Source organism: Erinaceus europaeus, chromosome 11 (genome assembly GCF_950295315.1).
Source record: "Erinaceus europaeus chromosome 11, mEriEur2.1, whole genome shotgun sequence".
Taxonomy (NCBI): Eukaryota; Metazoa; Chordata; class Mammalia; order Eulipotyphla; family Erinaceidae; genus Erinaceus; species Erinaceus europaeus.
Genome location: NC_080172.1, coordinates 107,235,287 through 107,261,350, shown reverse-complemented (window position 1 = coordinate 107,261,350; position 26,064 = coordinate 107,235,287). Strand labels below are relative to the sequence as shown.

The 26,064-nt window shown below is 37.9% G+C and overlaps 1 protein-coding gene across 2 annotated transcripts in view; it reads left to right on the top strand.

The window, feature by feature from the left end:
- Positions 1 to 26,064, top strand: part of COL24A1 (collagen type XXIV alpha 1 chain) — a 353,825-nt gene that overhangs the window by 100,561 nt on the left and 227,200 nt on the right. For both annotated transcript variants that reach the window (XM_016191238.2, XM_060202277.1), the window contains 6 exons: positions 2,563 to 2,616; positions 5,377 to 5,421; positions 17,036 to 17,089; positions 17,168 to 17,212; positions 17,719 to 17,772; positions 18,061 to 18,114. In XM_016191238.2, the coding sequence (XP_016046724.2) occupies positions 2,563 to 2,616; positions 5,377 to 5,421; positions 17,036 to 17,089; positions 17,168 to 17,212; positions 17,719 to 17,772; positions 18,061 to 18,114 (306 nt within the window). The remainder of the gene's footprint in view (positions 1 to 2,562; positions 2,617 to 5,376; positions 5,422 to 17,035; positions 17,090 to 17,167; positions 17,213 to 17,718; positions 17,773 to 18,060; positions 18,115 to 26,064) is intronic.

The window sequence follows — 26,064 nt, the reverse complement described above, 5'->3', positions numbered from 1 at the left end:
ATTTCACACACTACTTTCAAAACATTTCATTACACCAGGAAGAAGCCTTGCTGTAGCCTTTTGTAGTTACTCCTAATTTCTCTTCCATAGCTCCCAGCCCTAGCTCCCACTCTACTAGTTTCTTCCTCTGTGCACTTCCTTATTTTAGAAATTGCACATTTAGGAGACCATGGAATGAGTTCCCTATTCCTTACTGTTGCACTTAGGTTTCTGGAAATTCAATTTACGGTTTATCAAAAAAAAAAAAAAATTAAACATCCCTTATGTATACATGACTTAATACAATGTTTTCTTTTACTTTTACATTAACTGTACATCATAAATTCTCTAAGATATCCAGATTAGCTCATACCAAACAGAATGATGTATTGCAGATTAGTGAACTTGTTGACAACAGACTTTGACTTTCAAGGACAAGGAAAGCAAAATGCCTGCCTGAACTTCAACTGACTTTGAAAGGGCTATGGTTCCAATTTGTTTATCCACACAGACGGCTCTTGCATTATCCTCTGATTGTAGAATAGGCAAATTCGTTTAATACCAGTTAACTGTGTCTTTAAAATATATTTCTTTTCATTCTTAAATCATCTTTTAAACTTAGCCCATTCATTTTATTTTTGTAGCAGTGAAGCAGTCATTTCTTTGGTGTTCTATTAAAATATATTATTCAAAGGTATATAATGATAGACTTTTATTTTTTTGTTTTGTGTTTAAAAGTGTATGTTACTAAAACTTTGACAATAAGGTGTATGAACCGCTTCAAAGGAACCTTTTAAAAATGAACTTTAAAGTTGATAAATCCTATCTATAGTCCTTATTTAGAAAAAAAAAACTTTGTAACATAAAGTAAGAGAAAGTAAGTAGTTGTGTTGGTTTACAATGAAATTTATATTAAGGAAATATGTACTTAACAATCTCTCATAGTTTTTTAGTGTAGACTTTTTTTTTTTTTTTTTTTGCCTCCAGGGTTATCACTGAGGTTTGGTCCCAGCACTACAAATCCACTGATCCTGGTAGCCAGTTTTTCTATTTTATTGATAGGATAGAGAGAAATTGAGAGGGGAGGGTGAGGTAGACAATGAGAGAGAAAGACCTGCACCTTCTTGGCTGCTTGTAAAGTGTCTCCCCTCTCCACAGGTAGGTAGCCAGAGGCTGGAACCCAGATCCTTCCTTGGGTCCTTGAGCTTAGTGCTATGTGCATTTAACCGTTTGCTCCACTGCTCAGCTGCCATCAATGTAGAATTTTCATTACATTACTGGGAAGCTTCATTTTCAATGACAACATATTTATTTTTACTGTGTTTGTGCGTATTATATTTTCTTAAGTAAAATTGCATCTAACTGATTTCTCTTTCCTCTTCTATTATGTCCTGGCGTGATGAGTTAAAGTATTCAGCATAAGGGAGTCAGGCGGTAGTAGTTTAAGCGCTTGTGGCACGAAGCACAAGGACCAGCATAAGGATCTCGGTTTGATCCCTGACTTTCCAACTGCAGGGGAGTTGCTTCACAAGCAGTGAAGCAGCTCTGCAGGTGTCTGTCTTTCTCTCCTCTGTTTTCCCCTCCTCTCTCCATTTCTCTCTGTCATATCCAACAATGACGACAACAATAATAGCTACAACAATAAAACAAGGGCAACAAAAGTGAATAAATAAATAATAAAATATTCTTTAAAAAGTATTCAGCATAGCTTAGTAGAAAGAGTATGAGTGCCTTCATTCACATCTCAGTCCTACATCGTCAAAGGGTGCTAGTGACTTACTCTCTCTGTGCTTTAATTTACTCAATTGCAGAGTAAGGATATTAAAGTTTATTGCTTCTGGGAAGAACTGAAGTCATTTTTATATAACAGAGTATGTAAAACCCTTAAGTCATAGAAAATGTATTAAGTATATGCTTAATTTTACTAGTCATTTTGTTCTGTTTAGACTATAGTATTAGTTTGAAATAACTGATACATTGGCCACTCAAAAATCCATCAGTAATTTTTTTTTTTTTGCCTCTAGGGTTATCGTTGGAGCTTGGTGCCTCCACTATAAAACCACTGCTTCTGGAGACTTTATATATATTTTTTCAGATAAGACAGAGAGAAATAGAGAGAGGAGGGGGAGCTAGAAAGCGAGAAAGAAAGATAGACACCTGCAGACCAGCGTCACCGCTTGCAAGGTGACACCCCTGCAAGTGGGGAGGTGGGGGCTCAAACCGTGATTATTCTGCAGGTCCTTGCACTAATTTCCTATGTGAATTTAACCCAGTGGACTACCCCCAGGCCCCCTCCATCAGAAATTCTTTACACAATGATGAACACATTTTGACTTTATTCCAGTTAGCTTTCTGTATATATTGTGTGGCATGTGAAATCGTTTTATATAACACAGGCATCCTGTACTTAACAAAATCCATGAACTATTAGGTGAGACAAAATTTTATTTAGATTATAGAGCTTAGAAATTTAGAATTTAGAGATTAGGACATAAATATTTCCTATCATAAAACAAGCAACAGTGGATTTTTTATTTACATTGATTGGACTTTGACATATTGTTTCCTCCTTCCCTGGGCCAGGGCTTTCCAGGTGACTTTGGAGAAAGAGGCTCCGCTGGTCTTGATGGCAGTCCTGTGAGTAAATTGTGATGGTCCCACCTCACTCAGATTTCAAAGTAACTAGCAATGCCGCCCTGACTTCCCTGTTTATAATACTTCAGACAGATCACGGTGCATAGCTAGTTTGACTTTAAACATGAACAATAAGCTAGAACCATTGCAAATACACTCTGATGTTGATAGATAACCATAAACTTTGGTGTGTTGACCACAAGGTTGCTTCAATAACATCTCTGAGATAGGCACACATTACTGACTTCACATTAGGTACTCACAAACCTCATGTTAACAACTATGTACTTAGTGTTCTTTTTTTTTTTTTTTTAACTTAGACTTGGCACTGATCTCTTGGGTTTCAAGATTTTATAGAAATCCTACTCCCTGGGAATTATTACTATATCAATCTTCAGATGAGAAAGTTACTGTTTTTTTTAATGAGTTTAATTATGTTATCAAAGAATGATGAGAGATTGGCATTTATTTTTTACCCTAGATAGAAATACTTACTTTTTTGAAAGAACATCTAATATCTAACTCTTCAATCTATACTAGGTACAGATAAATTTCATAAGATTTTATGATCAACTAGAATAAACACAAAATCCTCTAGCTGAAATCTAGAATGGATTTTATATTTACACATTTAAGTTACTTATGCTTAAAGTAACACTATATGCTTATTGAGTGAATTTAATCATTTTTGTCATAAGACTTGGATAAAAGATTAGAACTGATTTCCAAATAAAATATTAACAACTCGAGTGATATTATAGTGTTTAACTTTTTTTCCTTGTCATTCTAGAGAACTTCCTATTTCAAGCATAATAGTGACTATTACTTTAAAAATACCATGCATTTATTTTCATCACTAATATAAATAGAGCCTTGTTAAGTATTTTTGTCACTTGAATACCTACCTATGGTTTCTTGGATTTCTACATTAAAACCTTTCTTTTTCAAATCTGTTTCTATATAAAATATGCTTATTGAGGCTTACTTTGTTTCTTTAAAATGTTTAAAATGCAAGGATAACTGGATATTTTTAGTTTATTGCTTTATAATTCTGTGTGGTATACAATACCATTTTTTCAAAACCAAATTTCAAGTGCCCATAAAGGAATGGGGAGTACTATTAATGTACCCTGTACATTGCAAATAATGTAACACTGACATGAAATGGAGCAAAAATCATTATAAAAACACATAGACATAACAAAGACAACAGGAAAAATTCTGATGATCTAGAAATCTCCTATTTGCATAAGTATTTCACAGTCTTATGTAAATATAAGATTTTACAACTTGCATAGTTCTTTATGGAAATTTTCAAAATATTATGTAGTCATGTTCATCGTGATCTTTGCAACAGACTCAATATTATTCCTGTTTCATAAGTAAGAGAACTGAAATATAGAGAATTTAAAGAAGTGAGAGTAGATAGCATAATGGTTATGCAGACTCATGCCTGAGGCTCTGAAATCCCAGGCTCAGTCCGCTGCACTACCATAAGCCAGAGCTGAGAAGCCACCGGGTTAAAAAGAGAGAGAGAGACACCCATATTGCAATTCTCATCGTTTCTACATTAACATAGATGGAACTTTACACATAAGAGAATAATTTTGCATTTGCATATCAGTTGTTCCTCAAAAAGTTGTAAAAGAAATAGATACATTTATTTTGTTTTTCAATTTTTTATTATTTATTTATTGTGGATAAGGACAGAGAGAAATTGAGAGTGGAGGAGGAGATAGGGAGAAAGACAGAGAGACACCTGCAGCCTTGCTATACCACTCATTAAGCTTCCCCCCCACCCTGGCAGATGGGGACCAGGGACTTGAACCCAGGTCCTTGTGCACTGTAATGTGTGCACTTAACTAGGTGTGCCATGGCCTGGCCCCATGATACATTAATTTTACTTTAATTAAAATCTAAATCAAAACAGTGTGAACACATATTATGTATTTCAAAAGAGTTGGTGTTTTTTTCAATAATAATTTTTGTTTTTCTTCTTTGATTGAAAAAGAGAGTACTAGGGAGTCGGGTGTTAGCACAGCGGGTTAAGCACAGGCCACGCAAAGCACAAGGACCAGCATAAGGATCCCGGTTTGAGGCCTGGCTCCACACCTGCAGGGTAGTCGCTTCACAGGCAGTGAAGCAGGTCTACAGGTGTCTCTCTTTCTCTCCTCCTCTCTGTCTTCCCCTACTCTCTCCATTTCTCTCTGTCCTATCCAACAACAATGACATCAATAACAACAACAATACCAACTACAACAATAAAACAACAAGGGCAACAAAAGGGAATAAATAATAAATATTTTTTTAAAAAAAGGAAAAGAGAGTGCTAGGTCCAGATCACCACTGCTTGAGGGTCCAGCACTATTCACTGCACCACCTACTGGGCCATAAGTTGACAGTCTGAAAAAGTTCTTTCTGATTCTAACACACTGACCACTAGTCATTTCATACGTTCCTGTGGGCTACCGATGTGGATACATCCCTTACTGGCTATGTAAGAGCCAGAGACAAATCTTCCTCCTGAGTAGGGCACTATCTTAGCATGCGGCCAGAGGCACACTCGAAGAATATAAATAACCACCGGAGATTTTTCTCACTTAGGAAGATTCATAAGAGTAGGGGAATTCCAGAAGTCAGCTGTAGGTAAAGGTAAAATTTGATGTTTTTTTTTTTCCTAAAAAACTTTGACTTCACTTTTTCCAAACTGTCCTTAGCAGTTTGGAATAATGTTTAAATAGCTTTCTTGCTTCTTTTACACAGGGACTTGTAGGGAGCATTGGTCCTCCTGGGTTTCCTGGAATTAGAGTGAGTATCAAATACCATTATTCTTATTAAATACTATATATTATATTGATTTCTGCTAGCTGTGTTTTAAAACCTTTAAACCAGCAAGATTTCATCACTGAATATCAGTCTTTCTCAAAAGCATTTCACAACAAACTATGCAAATTAGGTTAGTAAGGGGTGGTATACTTGGTTGAGCACACATGTGTAAGGACACTGGTACACTGGTTTGACGCTGGTTCGAGCCCCCTGGCCCCCACCTGTAGGGGGCAAAGCTTTGCCAGTGGTGAAACAATGTGTTGTCTCTGTCTCTCTCCCTGTTGATATCTGGCTGTCTCTATCCAGTAAATAAATAAAGACAAATTTTGTTTTAAAAATAGTTTAATAGTATGAATGAAAAATAATTATATTTCATTAAAAATACAGGCTTGAGTTTTGTATATATTATACCTATATTATTAGGGGCTACTTAAAACCTACTTTCTTCAAAAATATAAGACATGTAATAGCAACATTTTCTCTTTGAGCTAGTCTTGCAGATGTTTGGTCTGGATAGATCGAAACAAACGCACATGACAATTGTGTACTTTTAATTGTGGAATACATTCAAACACGTTTTTTAGAAAAAAATTATCCCAAGTAAAAGATAAGAGCTAACTTTTACCAATACCATTAACTATTTTATTAGCTAATACATATACCAAGCTGAGATATATTTTGACTAATAATCAGTTTTCATACAGCAAATTTACCTCTAAATTTCACTGGAACTTATGCTACAGGTAAAGTACAGCTTAAAAAGCAATTTATAAGAGTCCAAAATAATGTAATTCAGCCATATTTTTTAAATTTTTTATTTCTAAAAAGGAAAGATTACCTAAACCATAGGATAAGAGAGCTACAACTTCACACAATTCCCACCACCAGAACTCTGTATCCCATCCTCTCTCCTAATAGCTTTCCTATTCTTTAACCCTCTAGGAGTATGGACCCAAGGTCATTGTGGGATGCAGAAGGTGGAAGGTCTGGCTTCTGTAATTGCTTCCCCACTGAACATGGGCTTTGACAGGTTGATCCATACTCCCAGCCTGCAGCCTGTCTCTCTCTTTCCCTAGTGGGGAAGGGCTCTGGAGAAGCAGAGCTCCAGGACACATTGGTGGGGTTGTCTGTCCAGGGAAGTCTGGTCAACATCATGCTAGCATCTGGAACCTGGTAGCTGAAAAGAGAGTTAACATACAAAGCCAAAGAATTTGTTGACCGATCATGGACCTAAAGGTTGAAATAGTGCAGGTGAAGAGTTGGGGAGGGGGGCTATCTGTTTTGTAGATGGCTAGGAGGCATATTTTAGTTATATTCCAAAGGGCCTGTGACTATACTAGTGTTTGTTTGTTTGGGTTTTTGTTGTTGTTTATTTGTTTTTTTGCCTGGGCCTGAAATCTGATATGCAGGTGGATCCTAATTATTGTCTGGGGAGGTGATGTCATGGCTGGCAGAAGGACCAGAAAGCTGGATAAGGGAAGAGAGTAGCTCCTTAATATGGGGAAGGGGTATAAATATTGTTGACTGTAAACTCCCATCGATTTGATGTGATCTGGGGCCCATAGTCTGTGATTTAAAAAGTTTGAGACATTCTATCAATTTTTCCCCTCTCATACTAATTAAATAGTGATTTATCTGACTACAAATGGATAGGAGTGTACATAAACACCATTCCCACCATCAAAAGACTCTGTCCCACCCCTCCCTTCACCTGCACCCCCCACACCCCGTAAAGCTGAACATCCACCCTCACTCTCAACCCAGGGTTTTTACTTTGGTACCCTACTCCAAATTCAGTCAAATCCTGCTTTTGGCTTCCCTTTCTGTTCTTTTCTCAACTTCTGTTTATGAGTGGGATCATCCCATACTTACCTTTATCTTTCTGACTTAGCTCACTTAACATAAATCCTTCTAGCTCCATCCAAGATGGGTTAAAAAAGGGTTCATTGTTCTTAATAGTTGCGTAGTATTCCATTGTGTATATGTACCACAGCTTTCTTAGCCACTCATCTGTTATTGGATACCTGGATTGCTTCCAGGCTTTAGCTATTATGAATTGTGCTGCTATGAACATAGGAGTACACATTTCTTTTTGGGTGGGTGTTATGGAGTCCTTGGGGTATATCCCTAGGAGAGGGATTACTGGGTCATATGGAAGGTCCATGTCTAGCCTTGTGAGAGTTCTCCAGACTGCTCTCCACAGAGGCTGGACCAGTTTACATTCCCACCTGCAGTGCAGAAGGGTTCCTCTGTCCCCACAGCCTCTCCAGCATTTGTTGCTGTTGTCCTTTTTGATGTATGCCATTCTCACAGGAGTAAGGTGGTATCTCAATGTTGTCTTTATTTGAATTTCTCTGACAATCAGCGACTTGGAGCAATTTTTCATGTGTTTGTTAGCCTTTTGGATCTCTTCTGTAATGAATGTTCTGTTCATATCCTCTGCCTATTTTTGGATGGGGTCATTTGCTTTTTTGGTGCTAAGTTTGCTGAGCTCTTTGTATATTTTGGTGATTAGACTCTTGTCTGATGTATGGCATTTGAAGATCTCCCATTCTGTGAGGGGTCTCTTTGTATGATATTTTCTCTGGCTGTGCAGAAGGTTTTCAATTTGATGTAATCCCATTGGTGTGTTTCTGCTTTAGTCTTCCTTGCAATTGGGTTTGTTTCATCAAAGATGCCCTTGAGGTTTAGGTGGGAAAGTATTCCACCAATGTTTTCCTCTAAGTATTTGATAGTTTCTGGTCTAACATCCAGGTCCTTGATCCATTTGGAGGTGATTTTTGTTTCTGGTGAGATAAGGTGGTTCAGTTTCATTCTTCTGCATGTTTCAACCCAGTTTTCCCAGCACCATTTATTAAAGAGAGCCTCCTTCCTCCATTTAATATTTTGGGCCCCCTTATCAAAGTTTAGATGTCCATAGGTGTGGGGGTCAGACATAATTGTTTATTGGAATGAATAGACTGTTATTCTGATGTACATACATACCTATATTAGATATATGCATCTCATCTAGTATCTCAACTAGACAGGGGTATGAATTACAGACATTGTATATAAATTTAGAGTATGTTTTCCTGCTCAGCTAATGTAAAGAAAAATTGGCATATGTTTTTGTTAAATTTTGTAAGGAGCTGAAAAAAAATAGAATCTTGTAAGTAAACAAGTCTATATCCATATAAAACAGAAAATAACCATGGGAGGAGGTATGATTTTTCCTTCAAAACAGCATCAGGAAGAGAGCTTGCCTGCAAGGTGCCTGCTTTGCTATGCACACAATTCAGATCTGAGCATGGCTCCAACTGAGCCAGGGGGAACTTCAGTGCTATAGTAAAGTTTCCTCTTTTTCTCCGTCCCTTTGTGCCTCTGTTTCTCTCTTACACTTTCTATTTGATAAAGTCAGCCCAGAGTGGTGATACTCTGGCAATTACAAAGAAAGAAGAAATAGAACTATATCAACACATCATATTGGTGACTAAAACTCTTGACTTTTTTTGCCATAAATGACAACCTCAGTATCTTAAGCTTAAACTTGAAGCTTAGCTTGAAGCCTTCAGACTTTACATTTAATCTTCTTTTCCCAGCTTTAACTGCCCTAAGGCAGAAGGTAAAAACCAGCTTAAGAAATAAGACAATTTAATTATTGGAACTAAGCTAAAAATTGTCTTATGTTTTAACTTACCACTTTGGAATTAAAAGTGTAAGATTAAGAGCCAAAGGACTTGAGTCAATCCAAATATTTAAGCTTTTATATAATGGTGTTAAAAATATAATAATAGGGAGTTGGGCAGTAGCACAGAAGGTTAAGCGCATGAGGCACGAAGTGCAAGGACCAGCATAAGTATCCCGGTTTGAGCCCCCCGGCTCCCCACCTGCAGGGGAGTCGCTTCACAGGCGGTGAAGCAGGTCTGCAGGTGTCTATCTTTCTCTCCCCCTCTCTGTCTTCTCCTCCTCTCTCCATTTCTCTCTGTCCTATCTAACAATGATGATATCAATACCAACAACAATAATAACTACAACAACAATAAAAACAAGGGCAACAAAAGGGAAAATAAATAAATAAACATTTAAAAAGTTTTTTAAATGTAACGATAGTGAAATTAGCAGTAGCAGCATAATTTTAGTAGTTTCACATACTAGTCACAAGAGTGATGTTATTTAATTCTGATAACAAACCAAGACAAGTTAGTTTATATGTTAAACTATGTTTGAAACTGGGGGGGTCAAAAATCTAGAATCCAAAATTCTACCTCTTGTGCTATACCAACTCTAAAAAATCTCATTATCTTCAAATGTACACTACATTTCCAATTGAATTTCCTTAGTCTTCATGATAAGCTGCCTGTGAAGATGGAACCCAAATGATCTATTTTTCTTCTAAGAATTTAACAAGAATGGTAGGTGGTTTAGGTGGCCTTATCAATGGACCAAGACAAGAAATATAGGGAAATCTGCATCCTACGAGGTCTGATAGTTGGTCTCTTCATTTTCATTGTTCTCCAAGTAATTTTTTGTTTCTCTTCTGATATCTTCAGTGACCTAAGTATTATTCAGAAGTATATTCTTCAGTCTGCATGGTTTGGGTTCATTTCTTTTTGTGGTTGATATCTAACATCACCACCTCATTGTCCAAAAATATAGGAGTATGAATTGACTTGCCAAAGCCTAGGTCCAGCAGAGAAGCAATTACAGAAGCCAGACCTTCCACCTTCTGTACCCCATAATGCTTCTATTTCCATGCTCCCAAAGGGTTAAAGAATAGGAAAAGCTTCCAGTTGAGGGGATGGGATGCAGAACTCTGGTGGTGGGAATTGTGGGAAATTGTATCCCTCTTTTTATAAGGTCTTGTCAATCATTATTAAATAAATAAAAAAGACAATATACTTTTTATGATTTCAGTATTTCTGTATTTATTAAGGCTGTCTTTGTGTCCCAACACAGGGTCAATCCTTGACAATGTTTCAGATGCACTTGAAAAGAATGTATATTCTTTGGGGATGGGAAATGAAAGGTTCTGAATGTATTGGTTAAGTTTATGTCATCAGTAACTTCATTTAAGACCTCTATTTCCTTGTTGAGTTTTTGTCCTGATTCTCTCTCTCTTTCTGTGAGTGGTGTGCTGAGGTCTCTTAACTAATACTGTGCTATTGTTGATGCTGCCTTAAGGTCAGTAAGAACTTTTTTAATATATTTGGATACATGCCTATTTGAAGTATATGTGTGTGTGTGTGTGTGTGTGTGTGTGTGTCTGTGTGTGTGTGTACGGTCTTGTCTTCCTGCTGGATTGATCTTCTAACCAACTCTGATGTTCATCTTTGTGATGAAGTCTTCTAGTTTATAGAGTAGTGTTTCATTTTTTTTAAACCTTTCCTCTCTAAGATTTTTAAATTCACAGAGTATAGTGATTGCTTCTTCTAGTGTTGATATTCTCTTCTCCACCACTACTTTCAAGGCCTCTTACCTTAACCTGAAGTACATTCAAAGTGTACTTTAAACCTTGTAGTTCTGTTTGGAGTTTTTGTTTTTATTTTGTTTTGTACTTTGTAATTCTTTTTTTTTATTTTATTTATTAGTGATTTAATAATGATAGACAAGATTTTGGAATACAATTCCATACAATTCAGTTCCCACTACAAGAGTTCCATATCCCCTCCCTTCCATTGGAAGTTTCCTTATTCTTTATCTCTCTGGGTATATGGATCAGAGATCTTTATGGAGAGCAGAAGGTGGAAGGTCTGGCTTCTGTAATTGCTTCTCTGCTGGACATGAGCATTTACAGGTGGATTCATACTCCCTGTCTGTTTCTATTTTTCCGCAGTGGGGTAGGGTTCTGGGGATGTGGCTTCCAGGACACATTGGTGAGGTTGTCTACTCAGGGAAGTCAGTTTGGTGTCATGGTAGCATCTACAACTTGGTGGCTGAAAAGCATTAAGATATAAAGCAGAACAAATTGTTTAATAATCAGGAACCTAAAATTGAAAGTAAAGCAGATGAAATTTGGGTTCTTCATATTGGAAGGAGCTAGGAAGTCTATTTTAAGTATACTCTAAGAGGCCCATGACTTTACTAATTTTTACCTGAGCCTGACAGCTAACATGCAGGTAGGCTAAAGGTATTGTCTGGGAAGATGGTGTCAGAGTTAAAAATAGGACTAGAAAGCTGGATCAGGGAAAAGAGTAGCTCCCAAATATGGGGAAAATATATAAATATCATTAAGTGTAACCCCCATTGATCTGACCTAAAGCCCATATCTATTCATATTTAGCACAGGAGCCTGTGTGACTTCTACATCCTTATTGTTCTGAGCTCGCATTCCATGGTCAGAGCTAGGAACATTCTATTCTTTGGTAAAATGACTACTAAGTTTTTGAATGTTAAGTTTTGGTTTTTGAATTGGTTTCACAATGAGTTTTCGGAACTCTATCTCTGTCATTTTTTATATATGTGTGTCTATCTGGTCATTTGGGGTTTCTGTAATTGCTGTCTGTATTTCTCAGTTTTTCTGTTTAGTGTGGCTTTCATTGTTGTGCCAGCTGGAGGCACTATGGTTAAGGTGTTCAGTTTCCTTGTTTATATATCTTGGTGGGGGAGGAGAGATTTTTAACCTGAGATACTAGGCCAAATCAGTGTCTGTGATGTCAATATAGGGTCTCCCTGCTGCTATTCCAGCCTCTGCGGGGCAATACCATTGGAAACTCTAGAAATCACACTTATAAAATTTTGAGTTTTTAGGTGATTATTTTGTTTTTAACTTTTTCTTTTTTAATATTTATTTATTCCCTTTTGTTGCCCTTTTTTATTGTTGTAGTTATTATTGTTGTTGTTTTTGATGTGGCTGTAGTTGGATAGAACAGAGAGAAATGGAGAGAGGAGGGGAAGACAGAGAGGGGGAGAGAAATATAGACACCTGCAGACCTGCTTCACTGCTTGTGAAATGACTCCCCTACAGTTGGGGAGCTGGGGGCTCGAACCAGGATCCTTATACTCCGGTCCTTGCACTTTGCACCACCTGCACTTAACCCGCTGCACTACCACCTGACTCCACAACTATTTTTCTTTTTAATAGTTACTTAAACTTAACCCAGAAGTGTTGCAGCTCCTATTCCAATCTTTCAGTCTGGTTCTGCACATCCCTAAGGACCACTTTTTAGTACTGGGAATTGCTCCCTTACCCCCTTTCTGTCGACAAGCCAGAGATGTCTATACTCACCTGTGGCTTAAGTGGTATTCTTCCTCTTCCTCTTCCTCTTCCTCTTCCTCTTCCTCTTCCTCTTCCTCTTCCTCCTCCACCACCACCTCCTCTTCCCCCTTCTTTATAAACAGTTGTTTCTTTAACTCAGACCCAGAAGTGGCATGCCTCAGCTGCCAATTTCCTGGTTTGGAGCCAACTGTCCTTGAAGCAGGTCTGCAGGTGTCTGTCTTTCTCTCCCTCTCTCTGTCTTCCCATCCTCTCTCCATTTCTCTCTGTCCTATCCAACAACGAACGATGTCAACAGCAACAATGATGACCACAATGGGGCTGCAACAACAAGGGTAACAAAAGGGGGAAATAATGACCTGCAGAAACAGTGGATTCATGGTGCAGACACTGAGCCCCAGCAATAACCCTGGAGGAAAAAAAAAAATAGTATACTCTTTATAGAAAAAAAAAAAATCAGCAGAATAGCAAGGAGATACTGTTTGATTATTAACAAAATAGTTCTCTCTGGACTTGGGGATTATTGTTTCATAATTACCACTTAATGTAGCTTTGAAACTATGATCACTTTTAAAGCTGTGAACTTTGAAATAGACTAGCCATTATCATTATAAGAATAATTTTCCCTATTGATGGAATTTGTCAGTGATGTATTAGTAGTACATAACTGCTTGTTAAGTTGGAAAGTATTACTCTTTGCCTTTCACAGACCCATCTATTTCAGGATCGCACATGCTAGAAGTAGTTTATCTGATTTATGTTTCATAGACTTTAGGACTCATCAAAAGTAAAGATGTCATATTTTCCTTTCTTAAATTTGTGTTACTTAAGAGAATAGCCTATTAGGAAAACTCTGTTATGCTTAGATATAGAGCTTGAGAAATCATTTAAAATTTTTATGTTCTAGAGTTGACTAATCACTTTTATCAGTTATATATGTTTATTTGTATTTATTTATTACTGGGTAGAGACAGAGAAAAATTGAGAAGAGAGGTGGAGATAGAGGGAGAGACAGAGAGACACCTAAGCAGAGAGAGGGGGAAAGACACTCTAGCACCTGAGACAACCCCAGTGCCAGACCATTTCTGTAGGACAACAGAGTTTGAACCCAAGCTGTACACGTGGAAAAGAAGCTATCCTTTTTTAAATTGTTGTTGTAGTTATTGTTGTTGATAATGTCATCGTTGTTGGATAGGACAGAGAGAAATGGAGAGAGGAGGGGAAGACAGAGAGCGGGAGAGAAAGATAGACACCTGCAGACCTGCTTCACCACTTGTGAAGTGACTCTCCTGCAGGTGGGGAGCTGGGGCTCAAACTGGGATCCTTACGTAGCCCTTGCACTTTGTGTCACTTGCACTTAACCTATTGTGCAACCACCCAATCCCCCTTAAAATTCTTAAATATGACAAACTTAATCACTTAACCCAGAACAGTTCACCTCATGTTCACATGTGTCTTGTTCTCCAACAGCCACTTTTCTTCTCCACATTTATAAATAATATCAGTCTTTCAAAGTTTCCTGGGTTCCATTGTGCTCCTGAAGCCTGCCCATAGTGGTCTAGTAATCTGTCATAATATATATTTAGACATATTTCTCCAATTAGATAGTATTTTTGAATGCAGGGGTTGGGGATATCTTAGTGCCATGCTCCCAGAAAGTATTCAGTACATAATGGACCATCCTAGATTTCCATTGTGTCATTTTGTTCAGCAAATCCTTACTGAGCCATTACTATGTGTCAATCATTCTAATGACTTGGTTCCAACGACTTTTCAGTCATTCCAATGACAGTTTGAAATTTGCAGAGTGATATGGTTGGTGAAATAGTTCAATTGTGACACCATGGAAGGTTAGATTCTACCAACTCAGTGTGTCAAGTATTCAACTATTTTGTTGTATATAGAAAAGAGAGAATAGTCAAAGCTTGCTACAGTTTTCACAGGGTGCACAGATGCACAGACTAGGAAGACATGTATATGTTTATGATGTATATGTATGTGTATGTGTATATGTACATGTATATGTATATGTATCAGTAGTATATATTAAGAGAGCAGTCCAGTAGTAGTAGCATATCTTCAAAGACTTGTGACAAGTAATAAAAGACAGCATATTCAGAGAATAGAAATAGTTCACTGTGAATAGAATGTTGGAGTTATAGCAGGAAGAAGGAAAGGAAGAGTGGAGAATATGAGAACATGAGACTGGCAAGGTTGGTGGGAACTGGTAGTGAAGACCTAGAATGCTAATTAAGAAATTATATTAAAATTAAAAGATGCAGTGTTTCTGGAATTTTTGTGAATAATTCTTGAAAGTTCCTTAAAAAATTAGAAATCTGGAACATGATAGCAAAGGACCTAGTGGGAGTTGTACTATTATGTGGAAAACAGAAATATTCTGCATGTACAAACTTGTATATTCTGTCTACTATAAAACATTAATTCCCCAGCAAAGGAAAAAAATTAGAAACTGATGGTTGGGAGATAGCTCCCCTGCTAGAGTACATGTTTAGTGCATGAGGGCCTGGGCTTGAGCCCTACATCTCATAGGGATGTCATGGGAACCAGGGAGCTTGTGGGTGCTAGAATGGTGGTGGGGTGCTTCTCCTTCTCACACCTGCCTCCATGCTCCCCCTCTCCAAAGAAGAAAAGAAAAAAAGATTAGAAAACTGGATTGGGAAGGTCTTTCAGCTGCATTATATAAATATGCAAGAGCCTGACATCTTTCACAGTACTTGTAAAAGAATAATGGGAACCATAAAGTGGAGGTTTAAGTCAACTGGATCTTAGAAAGTGAAAGATAGAGATCTGGGCAGTAGCACAGTGGGCTAAGCGCAGGTGGCCCAAAACGCAAGGACCAGCTTAAGGATACCAGTTCGAGCCCCCGGCTTCCCACCTGCAGGGGAGTTGCTTCACAAATGGTGAAGCAGGTCTGCAGGTGTCTGTCTTTCTCTCCCCCACTCTGTCTTCCCCTCCTCTCTCCATTTCTCTCTGTCCTATCCAACAACGATGACATCATCAACAACAACAATAATAACTACAACAATAAAACAAGGGCAACAAAAGGGAATAAATAAATATTTTTAAAAAAGGAAAGAAAGTGGAAGATGACCCAGTATCTTGAGAATAAATATAATGATAAGTGGTGTAATGGTATAAAAGAGAAGGAAAGTAGATAGGGAAGTGAAAATAAAATAGGATGAGTGATCACCAAGCCATCAAAAGACATCTATTATTTTTTAGATCTTATTTTTAAATACATGCATTTCTGCTATTATTTTCCTTTGTCTTTTAAGATTCCTGTTGAAAGTGTGTTTCCGGGTCTCTTAGTTAAGGGAGATAACTGTTTTTGAGAAATCTTTTACTGGAACATTCTAAAATTTGATATTGGTGATTATGTCTCTCCCCCGCCCTTTTATCATCTTCCGGACTTCACTACTCTGGGGTCACTTTTTTGGAGCGAGACAAAGGCATGGAGTCAGAGACAGACAGTGAAAGAGATCACACACGGGAGCTTCCTTTAACACTGTGAGTGCCAGGTCTGAACCTGGGTCACATACGGCAAACTAGAATTATATTTTTTCTCCCTCAACACTGCTTTAGTATGTGGTATGTATTATACTTGGGAAATGCTAACTGATGAATGAATGAATGAATGAATGAATGAATGAATGAATGAATGAATGAAGCACCTTAAAGAAGATCCTTTTGCTACTCAATTTATTATTGAAATTATAATAAGTTTTCTCCTTCTGTAAAGTTTTTAAAAGAACTATTTTGTATCTTACATGGGAGAGAAAGAAGCTGAGAGAAAAGGAGAGAGACAGAGACAAAGACCAAAATATCATTCTAGTACATGCAGTACTAGGGATCAAAGCAAGAATGTCAGGCATGAGAGTTCCATGCTCTCATAATTGAACTATTTCGCCAACCATATCATCCTGCACATTTCAAACTGTCATTGGAATGACTGAAAAGTCGTTGGAACCAAGTCATTAGAATGATTGACACATAGTAATGGCTCAGTAAGGATTTGCTGAACAAAATGACACAATGGAAATCTAGGATGTTCCATTATGTACTGAATACTTTCTGGGAACATGGCACTAAGATATCCCCAACCCCTGCATTCAAAAATACTATCTAATTGGAGAAATATGTCTAAATATATATTATGACAGATTACTAGACCACTATGGGCAGGCTTCAGGAGCACAATAGAACCCAGGAAACTTTGAAAGACTGATATTATTTATAAATGTGGAGAAGAAAAGTGGCTGTTGGAGAAAAAGACACGTGAATATGAGGTGAACTGTTCTGGGTTAAGTAATTAAGTTTGTCATATTAGCTTTCTGCTCTTGGTGGGTGCTTAGTGACACATTTCCTTTTTATTGTTTTCAGGGCGCTATTGGCCCTGCAGGACCGATTGGACCCTCTGGAATTCCTGGCCCAGTGGTATGTTTCTACTTGCAAAATGGAGATTTCCCTTTCATTTTTCTATAAAGATCACAAAATTTCACTTTTCTTTTTTAGGGTCTTTCAGGAAATAAAGGCCTACCTGGAATCAAAGGTGATAAGGTGATTTAAATATTTACATTATCATAGAGATAAATTCTGAACACATTAGTTTTTTTCTCTTGTGTCACCTTTAAAAACATTTTTATGCTTTAATTCATGGGATTTATTTTTTAATAAGATACCACTATATATATATATGTATATATATATATATATATATATATATATATATATATATATATATATGATAGTAGCAAAGCAAAATTATGAGGGAAGAGGGAGAAAGAGAGAAAGTGAGACACCTGCATCTCTGCTTCATCATTTCTGAAGCTTTCCCTGCAGGTGGAGATGGGGGGCTTGAACTTGGGTCCTTGAGCATTGTGACAAGTGTGTTCAACCAGGTGTGCCATCACCAAGCCCCTATTTATGGAATTTAATCTCTACTGTCAAATATATAATGTTCTCTGGTGTGGCAATAATATAGAAATTACAATTCTATAGTAATATTTCTTTTCCTTTTGTGTTGCCATGCAATGCTTAAATGTCTTTGAAATTGTTCTCCTTAGGGTGAGCAGGGCATTGCAGGAGAAATAGGAGAATCAGGGTTTCCTGGAGACAAGGTCAGTGTCGGTGTGTGTGTGTGTGTGATAAAATTTATATTAATATAAAGAAAGTGTGAGGAAAAGTATAGATCACTTCAAAGAAAATAGTATAAATTATTTTAAAATACATGTAGTTTGTTGTTTTTTTTTCCTTTTCTTACCACTTTGGTTTTACATCTTTATTTTGAAATATTTTTCTAATTTTTTTAGAATACTTCCTTAAATGTATTTAGTATTCATAGAGACATGTCTATCTTTTTTGGTATAATAATTTTTTCTTCTTTCTACTGTCCTCTCTTTTCTTAGGGTGCTATTGGTTTTCCAGGACCACCAGGAATGAGGGGAAAGCCAGGACATTCAGTATGTGAGAATTTTTGCTTTGTTCCTTGGTTAATGGGAGTGCATGGTATGAGTCTTGATGCTTGACAGTGTTCGTTAAAGATGAGTAATCTCTACTCATCTAACATTTCCTTCAGTTTTATATTATAACTTGCCTCTCAAATTCCGTACACTATTACGCTATTCTAATTTCACGCATAAGCCCAATTTCTATATGTATGTGAGTTCTTGATTGACCTATTACTGGCAGTAACTAAACACTGAGCTTTTAATCCAAACAATATATAAAATATTTTAAATGTTTTTATTCATCCAAATAACCTGTTTTATTAAAGGAACATTTGAAAGATAGCCTGTCGTACTCTCTCTTAAATTCAATTATTCTAACATTTTATTTCTGACTAGCTTTTGGGCATAAATTAGTTGACATAATATAATACTACATGTTATAGTTAACATAAAATCCATCAAATGATAGAACTCAAATTCCTTCACGCTCCATCCAAGATAAGTTGAAGAAGGTTACTTCATTGTTCTTAGTAGCTGAATGGTGTTCCATTGTGTATTCAGACCACAACTTTCTCAGCCATTCCTCTGTTACTGGACACCTAGGTTGTTTCCAAGTTTTGGCTTTTATAAAGTGTGTCGGTATGAGCATAGGTCTACACAAATCTTTTTTTTTTTTTTTGGATGGGTGTGTTTGCTTTCTTAGAATATACCCCAGGTGTATAGGTGTATTGCACCAAAGTAAAGGGCTTGAGGGGGAGCAGGGCTTCTGGGTCCTGGTTTATGATGGTGGAAGGGGGTCAAGGGTGTGAGTGTGTCACAGAAAACTGAGAAATTTTGCACATGTATCAACAACTGTGTTTACTGTAAATAATACTCCCAATAAAAATATTTCTTAAAAATAAAATTACTGAGGGACTAGGTGGCACATCAGATTGAGTACACGTATTAACAATGCTCAAGGATCCAGGTTCAAGCTCCTGATCCTCATCTGTAAGGAGAAAGCTTCACAGGTGGTGAAGCAGCGCTGCAGATATCTCTCTATATCTCCCTCTCTCTATCCCCCCTTCCTCTCAATTACTGGCTGTTTCTATCAAATAAATAAAGTTGATAAAAAGTAAAATAAAAAGTAAAAAATATTATTAAAAATAATAAAATAAAATTACTGAACAAGTAAAGTTAAATATTTCCTTGAAATTGTTAAATGTGATATATATATATATATTCAAAGTAGTCATAATTACTATAGAAAATACTGTAAAAAAAAAGTGTCAGGCACTAGTCTAAGGTCTATAGCTGTAACTTATTCATCACAGTAATGTCCTCAACTTGTAACTGCAGTTATTCGTATTTTAGAAATAGAAAACTGAGATCCAAAGTTAAATAATTCTCCAGAGCAATTAAATAACAAGCCCCATGGGTAGGTAGTTGTGGTCACCTGAGAAAATTGAGGCAATCACATATGCCTGGGTCTATGCTTTTAGCCTCCATATGGATTGTTGTACTGCTTAGCATTTTTAATGTTGCTTATGATTTTTTTTATTTAAAATGGATTTTTTTCTGTCATTACTGGGGATTCTCCGCTCCAGATAGGAAAAGAGAATAAGAGAGAGACGCCTAAACTTCCCCTAGGGCAATGGAAGCCAGGCTCAAATTTGTGTCATGAGCCTAACAAAATAGTGATGCTCCTGGGGAAGCTATTTTGCTGACTCCAAGATTTTTTTTAATATTTATTTTTAATTTTTTATTTATAAAAAAGAAACATTGGCAAAACTATAGGATAAGAGGGGTACAACTTCACACAATTCCCACCACCAGAGCTCTGTATCCCATCGCCTGCCCTAATAACTTTCCTATTTTTTAACCCTCTGGGAGTATGGACCTAAGGTCCTTGTGGGATGCAGAAGGTTGAAGGTCTGGCTTCTGTAATTGCTTCCCCACTGAACATGGACGTTGACAAATCAATCCATACTCCCAGCCTACCTCTCTCTTTCCCTAGTGGGGAAGGGCTCTGGGGAATCTGAGCTCCAGGACACATTGGTGGGGTTGTCTGTCCAGGGCAGTCTGGTCAGCATCCTGCTAGCATCTGGAACCTTGTGGTTGACAAGAGAGTTAACATACAAAGCCAAACAAATTGTTGACCAATCATGGACCTAAAGGCTGGAATAGTGCCGATGAAGAGTTGGGGGGGGGGGGTCCTCCATTCTGTAGATGGCTAGTAGGCATATTTTAGTTAAATTCCAAAGGGCCTATGGCTATACTAATTTTTTGTTTTGTTTTGTTTTATTTATTTTTTTCTTTTTGCCCCTGATCCTGAAATCTGATATACAGGTGGATCCAAGTTATTTTCTGGGGAGATGATGTCAGAGCTGGAAAAAGGACCAGAAAGCCAGATCAGGGAAGAGAGTAGCTCCCTAATTTGGGAAGGTATATAAATATTGTTGATTGTAAACCCCATCCATTTGATGTGATATGGGCCCATATTCAGCTTAGGAGCCTATGTGACCTCTGCATCCCTCTAGATCTGAGCTCACATTCTGTGGTCATGAGTAGGAACATTCCAAGCTGCCCCACTATCGACCCATCTTTCACAGGTGTAGCATAGAGTATATTGTCTAGCCTCCCTTCAGAGGATGGAACATTCTCTACCATTGTTGACCCAGGTTGAGGGCAAGGTCCCATGGGGGCCCTCAATGGGATCTATTGTGTTGTTCCTGATAGAAATGACCTGTAACAATAGAGAGAGGGATTTATTTGAGGTCTAGGCCCATCAAGTCTGTTTGGGAATCTCAGGACTCCCCAATTAGGGCCCCAGCTGATGGAATGGCCTGATAGTGACTAAAAAATCATCGTTAAAGTATGCCAGTCTCTTTCCCTCATTCAGCTTTTGCAGTCCTTGCTTTGAAGAGGTTAGCTTTGGAGTGAGTAAGAGAACTGTACTAGGAAGTAGGTGAGGAGGGTATCTAAGTCTAAGTAGACACTATTTCATTATGAACTTGATACTGACTCACTATAGACTATTGTGTATTTTTGCTTTCAGGTATATATTTTGCCCTAATTTATGGATACATGTAAACAAATGCTCTATCTTATGTGACTGGTATATATGTAGGTTTTGGGACTTTGTTAGGAAGTGAACCTCCTGGAATGGAATTAGAGAATACTATGAAAGGAAAAGTCTCTCCCGAGTAGTGAGGTTGAAGGGTTGACATTCCATGCCTGATGTCTCTGGACACAGTCTGAAGTGAAGCATACCGAGGTGGTACTCCTTGCATTAGGTTAGGATCAGCAGATGCAATATCATTTGGCATGACTTGAGAGAAGCATGCAAGAAAGTGAGCCGCACCCCACAGATTCCAGGATTTGGAAAATATAGGCTCTATAGAGGAAGCGGGAAGTTCCTGCTGTCTTAGGGGTTAGGAAGACAATAGATAGTTATTGCTATATACACAATTTTTGGCAATTGGGTTAGCTTTGAAAAATCCCTTTGTTAGGATTTGCTGTACCATACACAACATCACCGTATATTATGTCCTTTGACATTGTTTGTATATATCTGTGTCACTGGTTGCTTCTGTTCTCCCTAGACTATTAAGACAGTCAACATATCAAAGACTCAGCCTATGTATTAAAAGGACTCAGTCTGTGATTTTAAAAGTTGAAGACATTCAATTAGTTTTTCCCCTCTCATATTACTTAAATAGTGATTTATATGACTACAAATTAATAGGAGTGTACATAAACACTATTCCCACCACCAAAAGACTGTGTCCCATCCCATCCTCCCCCCCACCCCCTGCCCCATGAAGCTAAACATCCACCCTCACCCTCAACCCAGGGTTTTTACTTTGATGCCCTACTCCAAGTTTAATTTTTTTCCCCTCCAGGGTTATCACTGGGGCTCAGCAATGGTGCTATGAATCCATTGCTCCTGGTAGCCATTTTTTCCTATTTTTTTAGTTGTATAGGATAGAGAGAAATTGAGAGAGAAGTGGGAGATTAGAGGGAGAGAGAAATACATCTGCAGACCTGGTTCACTACTATGAAATGTTCCCCCTGCAGGTGGGTAGCTGGGGTTTGAACCAGGATCCTTGAACAGGTCCTTGTATTTTGTACTACGTGGACCTAACCAGGTGCACCACTGTCCAGCCCCACACCCCACAAGATTGTTTAGGATTTTAATTACAGTTTTGCAAAGGTGATTGTAGTTGGAAAAATTAGATATAACAGTGTGTCTTTTTAATAAAACAGTGAAATACATGCTAAAAGAAATACTTTCTTAAGCTACTCATTATGTTACCTCTAATTCTACCCTCCCATCTCAAGACTGTTTTTGGTTTTTTTTTTGCATGAAAGGAAGGAACGTGAAATTACAAAACATTATCCATCTCCTTTTTAAAATTTTTTATAATTTATTTATTTTCCCTTTCTGTTGTCCTTTTTTAAATTGTTGTTGTAAAATTATTGTTGTTGTTATTGATGTCATCGTTGTTAGATAGGACAGAGAGAAATGGAGAGAGGAGGGGAAGACAGAGTGGGGAAGAGAAAGAGAGATACCTGCAGACCTGCTTCATCGCTTGTGAAGCGACTCCCCTGCAGGTAGGGAGCTGGGGTCTTGAACTGGGATCTTTACACGGGTCCTTGCGCTTTGAGCCACATGCACTTAACCCATTGCACTACCACCCAACTCCCCCATCTACTTCTTTATGACATCTAACATTAGCAGCATTTCATATATGTGTATATATACCACACAGATATATGTAATATGTATGCATTTATATATCTGTTAGACATTATTTAATTCAAAAGCAAATTTTAGCATGTCTTTGTCTGACAAGTTGGCAGTAAGCTTTGTTTTCACTAGGTTTTCAGCCTAAATTCAAGGCAAAGCCAGTTTTGTACCCTGGAGATGAAGCTCAGAAACTATGAGCTCCCTAAGTAAGGGGCATGAGATTTTAGGAAGCAAACAAAGCTGTTAATGTGACTCCTTTGGGAGGGTGCCTGATTTGCGGTGTTTGTGACCCAGTTTGGGCTTGGCCTCCAAAACACTACTGGAAGTTTCAGAGCTAAATTGCCTTTATCCCTCTTTCTGTCTATCCCTCTGTCTCTGTCCCTCTCCCTATCAGATAAAATAGACCCAGAGCAGTGATGCCAAATCAACAATATGACAACAAAAGGAAACAAATGGAAACCTGTTTTTGAAGAATGATATTTAAGTCATAGTACAGGAACTTCCAGTATTGGCAGCAATAGACAAAATGAAGTCCTTATTTTGGATCTTCGTTTTTCATAGTGTAAGGGTGTCCGAAGATCTGTGAATGAAAAAGTGAGGAAGCCAATACTGAGTAACTCATGATATCAATATTATTGTCCCAGGCATTACAATTAACTACTTGAGAAAATTAGATTCAAATGTCACCCTTTTTTTCTCCTTCTTTTTTTGCCTCTAGGTTTGTCTCTGGGGCTAGGTGCCAGAACTGCAAATCCACCGCTCCTGGGGGCCTTTTTTTCTCCCCGTTTTATTAGATAGAATGGAGAAAAATTGAGATAGAAGGGGAAGATAGAGAGGGGAAGAGAAAGATAGACACCTGCAGACCTGCTTCTCTGCTTATGAAATGACCTCCCACACCCCTGCAGGTGGGGAGCCGGGGACTCGATCAGGGATCCTTGAACTTCATACTGTGTGTGCTTAACCAGATGCGCCACTGCGCAATGCCCTTATGTCTTCTTTTTAATGTCTCCCTTACTTGGTAATATCAATTTATCTTGATGACATGTTCAATGGAGAAAGAATAGGGTATTAAAGCCACTGAAATGGGACTCCAGATGTGGATTCTAGTTGTCTTTAATGCTGACTTGCTATGACCTTGGGCATTTAACCATTAAGCTCTCCAGTTTCTTGGGTATAAAAAGGGAATTGAACTAGTCAGTACTTAAGGTTCCTTGTATCTCTGTGATTCTATGATAATTTTCCTCTCAGTAATAGTACTTATCAGTATGTCCTTAGTCTACACTAGGAAAAGGGTAAAAGCCTACTTAACTTTGTATTATTTAATAATGATCGACAAAACCATAGGATAAGAGGGGTATAATTCCACACAATTCCCACTGCCACAATTTCACATCCCATCCCCTCCATTGCAAGCTTTCCTGTTCTTTATTCCTCTGGGAGCATGGACCCAGGGTCATGATGGGATGCAGAAGATGAGAGTTCTGGCTTCTGTAACTGCTTCTCCACTGAACATGGATGTTGGCAGGTTGATTCATATCCCCCAGCACCTCTCTCTACCTTTCCCTAGTGGGGCAGGGCTCTGGAGAAGTGGAGTTCCAGGACATATTGGTGAGGTCGTCTCCCCAGGGAAGTCAGGTTGGCATCATGGTAGCAACTGCAACGTAGTGGCTGAAAAACATAAAGATATAAAGGAAAAAAAAATTAACAATCAGAAAAAAAAAAGGTAAGAATAGAGTAGATGAGATTTGGGGTGTCCATTGTCAAAAAAGCTAGGAAGTACATTTTAGGTATATTACAAAGGGCTCATGACTTCACCAACTTTTGCCTGAGCTGGACAGCTAACATGCAAATGGACTAGAGATATTGTCTGGGAAGATGGTGTCAGAGTTGGAAATAGGAATCAAAAGCTGTATCAGGGAAAAGAGTAGCTCCCAAATATGGGAAGAGTATATAAACACAGTCAATGTTCCACATTGAGGGTCAGGTGCTGTAGAGGCCCACAAGATGGTCCATGATGCTGGTCCTGATGGAGAGGACCAGTGATAGTGGAAAGAGGTCTAGGCCCATTATAACTGTGGGAATCCCAGGATTTTCTGACGAGGGTCCTGGATAATAGGGTGGCATGATAGTGATCACTACCTAGTTAACCTTTAAAACTTTATCTAAAAATCCTGAAATGTCTTTTCTGAGAGGGATCACCAGAAATTCCAGTGTAACTAAGTCGGGCACGTCACTGCAGAAAGTATGGCGTGGTGACAGTGAAATTTTTACTTGTTGCTCATTTCATACCTTTCTGTGCTATTCTCCTAAAAGAAATTACTTTGGCAGGAGGGAGTTGATGGGTTTTTGTTTCTTCTAGCCAATATTCCAAAAATATTTACTTTGGGTGAAAGATATGGTAGGGATTCATACTCAGTGTTTGTTAAGTGACCTTGTCTTTACTGTCTCACTTTCAAGAAGCCTCAGGGGGGAAATTTTCCATATAAGTTAGTATCTATCTAAAACAATTTGTTTTCTTTTTTCTTTTATTGAGAGGATTAATGGTTTATAGTAAATACAGTTGTTGATAATGTGTACAATTTCTCAGTTTTCTGCAAAACATTCTCAATCCCCAGCCTTGGTCTTCTTCCACCATCATTCACCAGGACTTGAAAGCCCTACCAGCCGATCATTCTTCAGAGTCCTTTGCTTTGATGCAATAAAGCAAACTCAGTCCAAGTTCTACTTTGTATGTTCCCTTTCTGTTCTTGTTTCTCAACTTCTATTTGTGAGATCATCCCATATTCATTCTTCTTTTTCTGGCTTACCTCACTTAACATGATTCCTTCAAACTCCATCCAAGATGAGATGAAGAAGGTGACTTTATCATTCTTAATAGCTGGGGGGTATTCTATTGTATATATACCACACTTATCTTTTTTCCCATTATTTAATTGGGATTAATAGCAGGTTATAAGATTGTGAAGTTACAGTGTTTAGTCCCACACCACACCCACCACAAAGGTCATATCCCTACCCTCCCATCTCCCAAAGATAACCACCATAGTTATCACAAATCTTAAAAACAGTTTGCATGCTTCTTTTTTTATTTTTTGAAAGTTCATGTGTATTAATTCTCCAAGTTTCACATATTAGTGAAACCATCTGGTAGCTGTCTGCCATTTATTTGTATTTCACTAATCATAATCACCTCCAGTCCCCCCCCACACACACACACACACATCATCCCA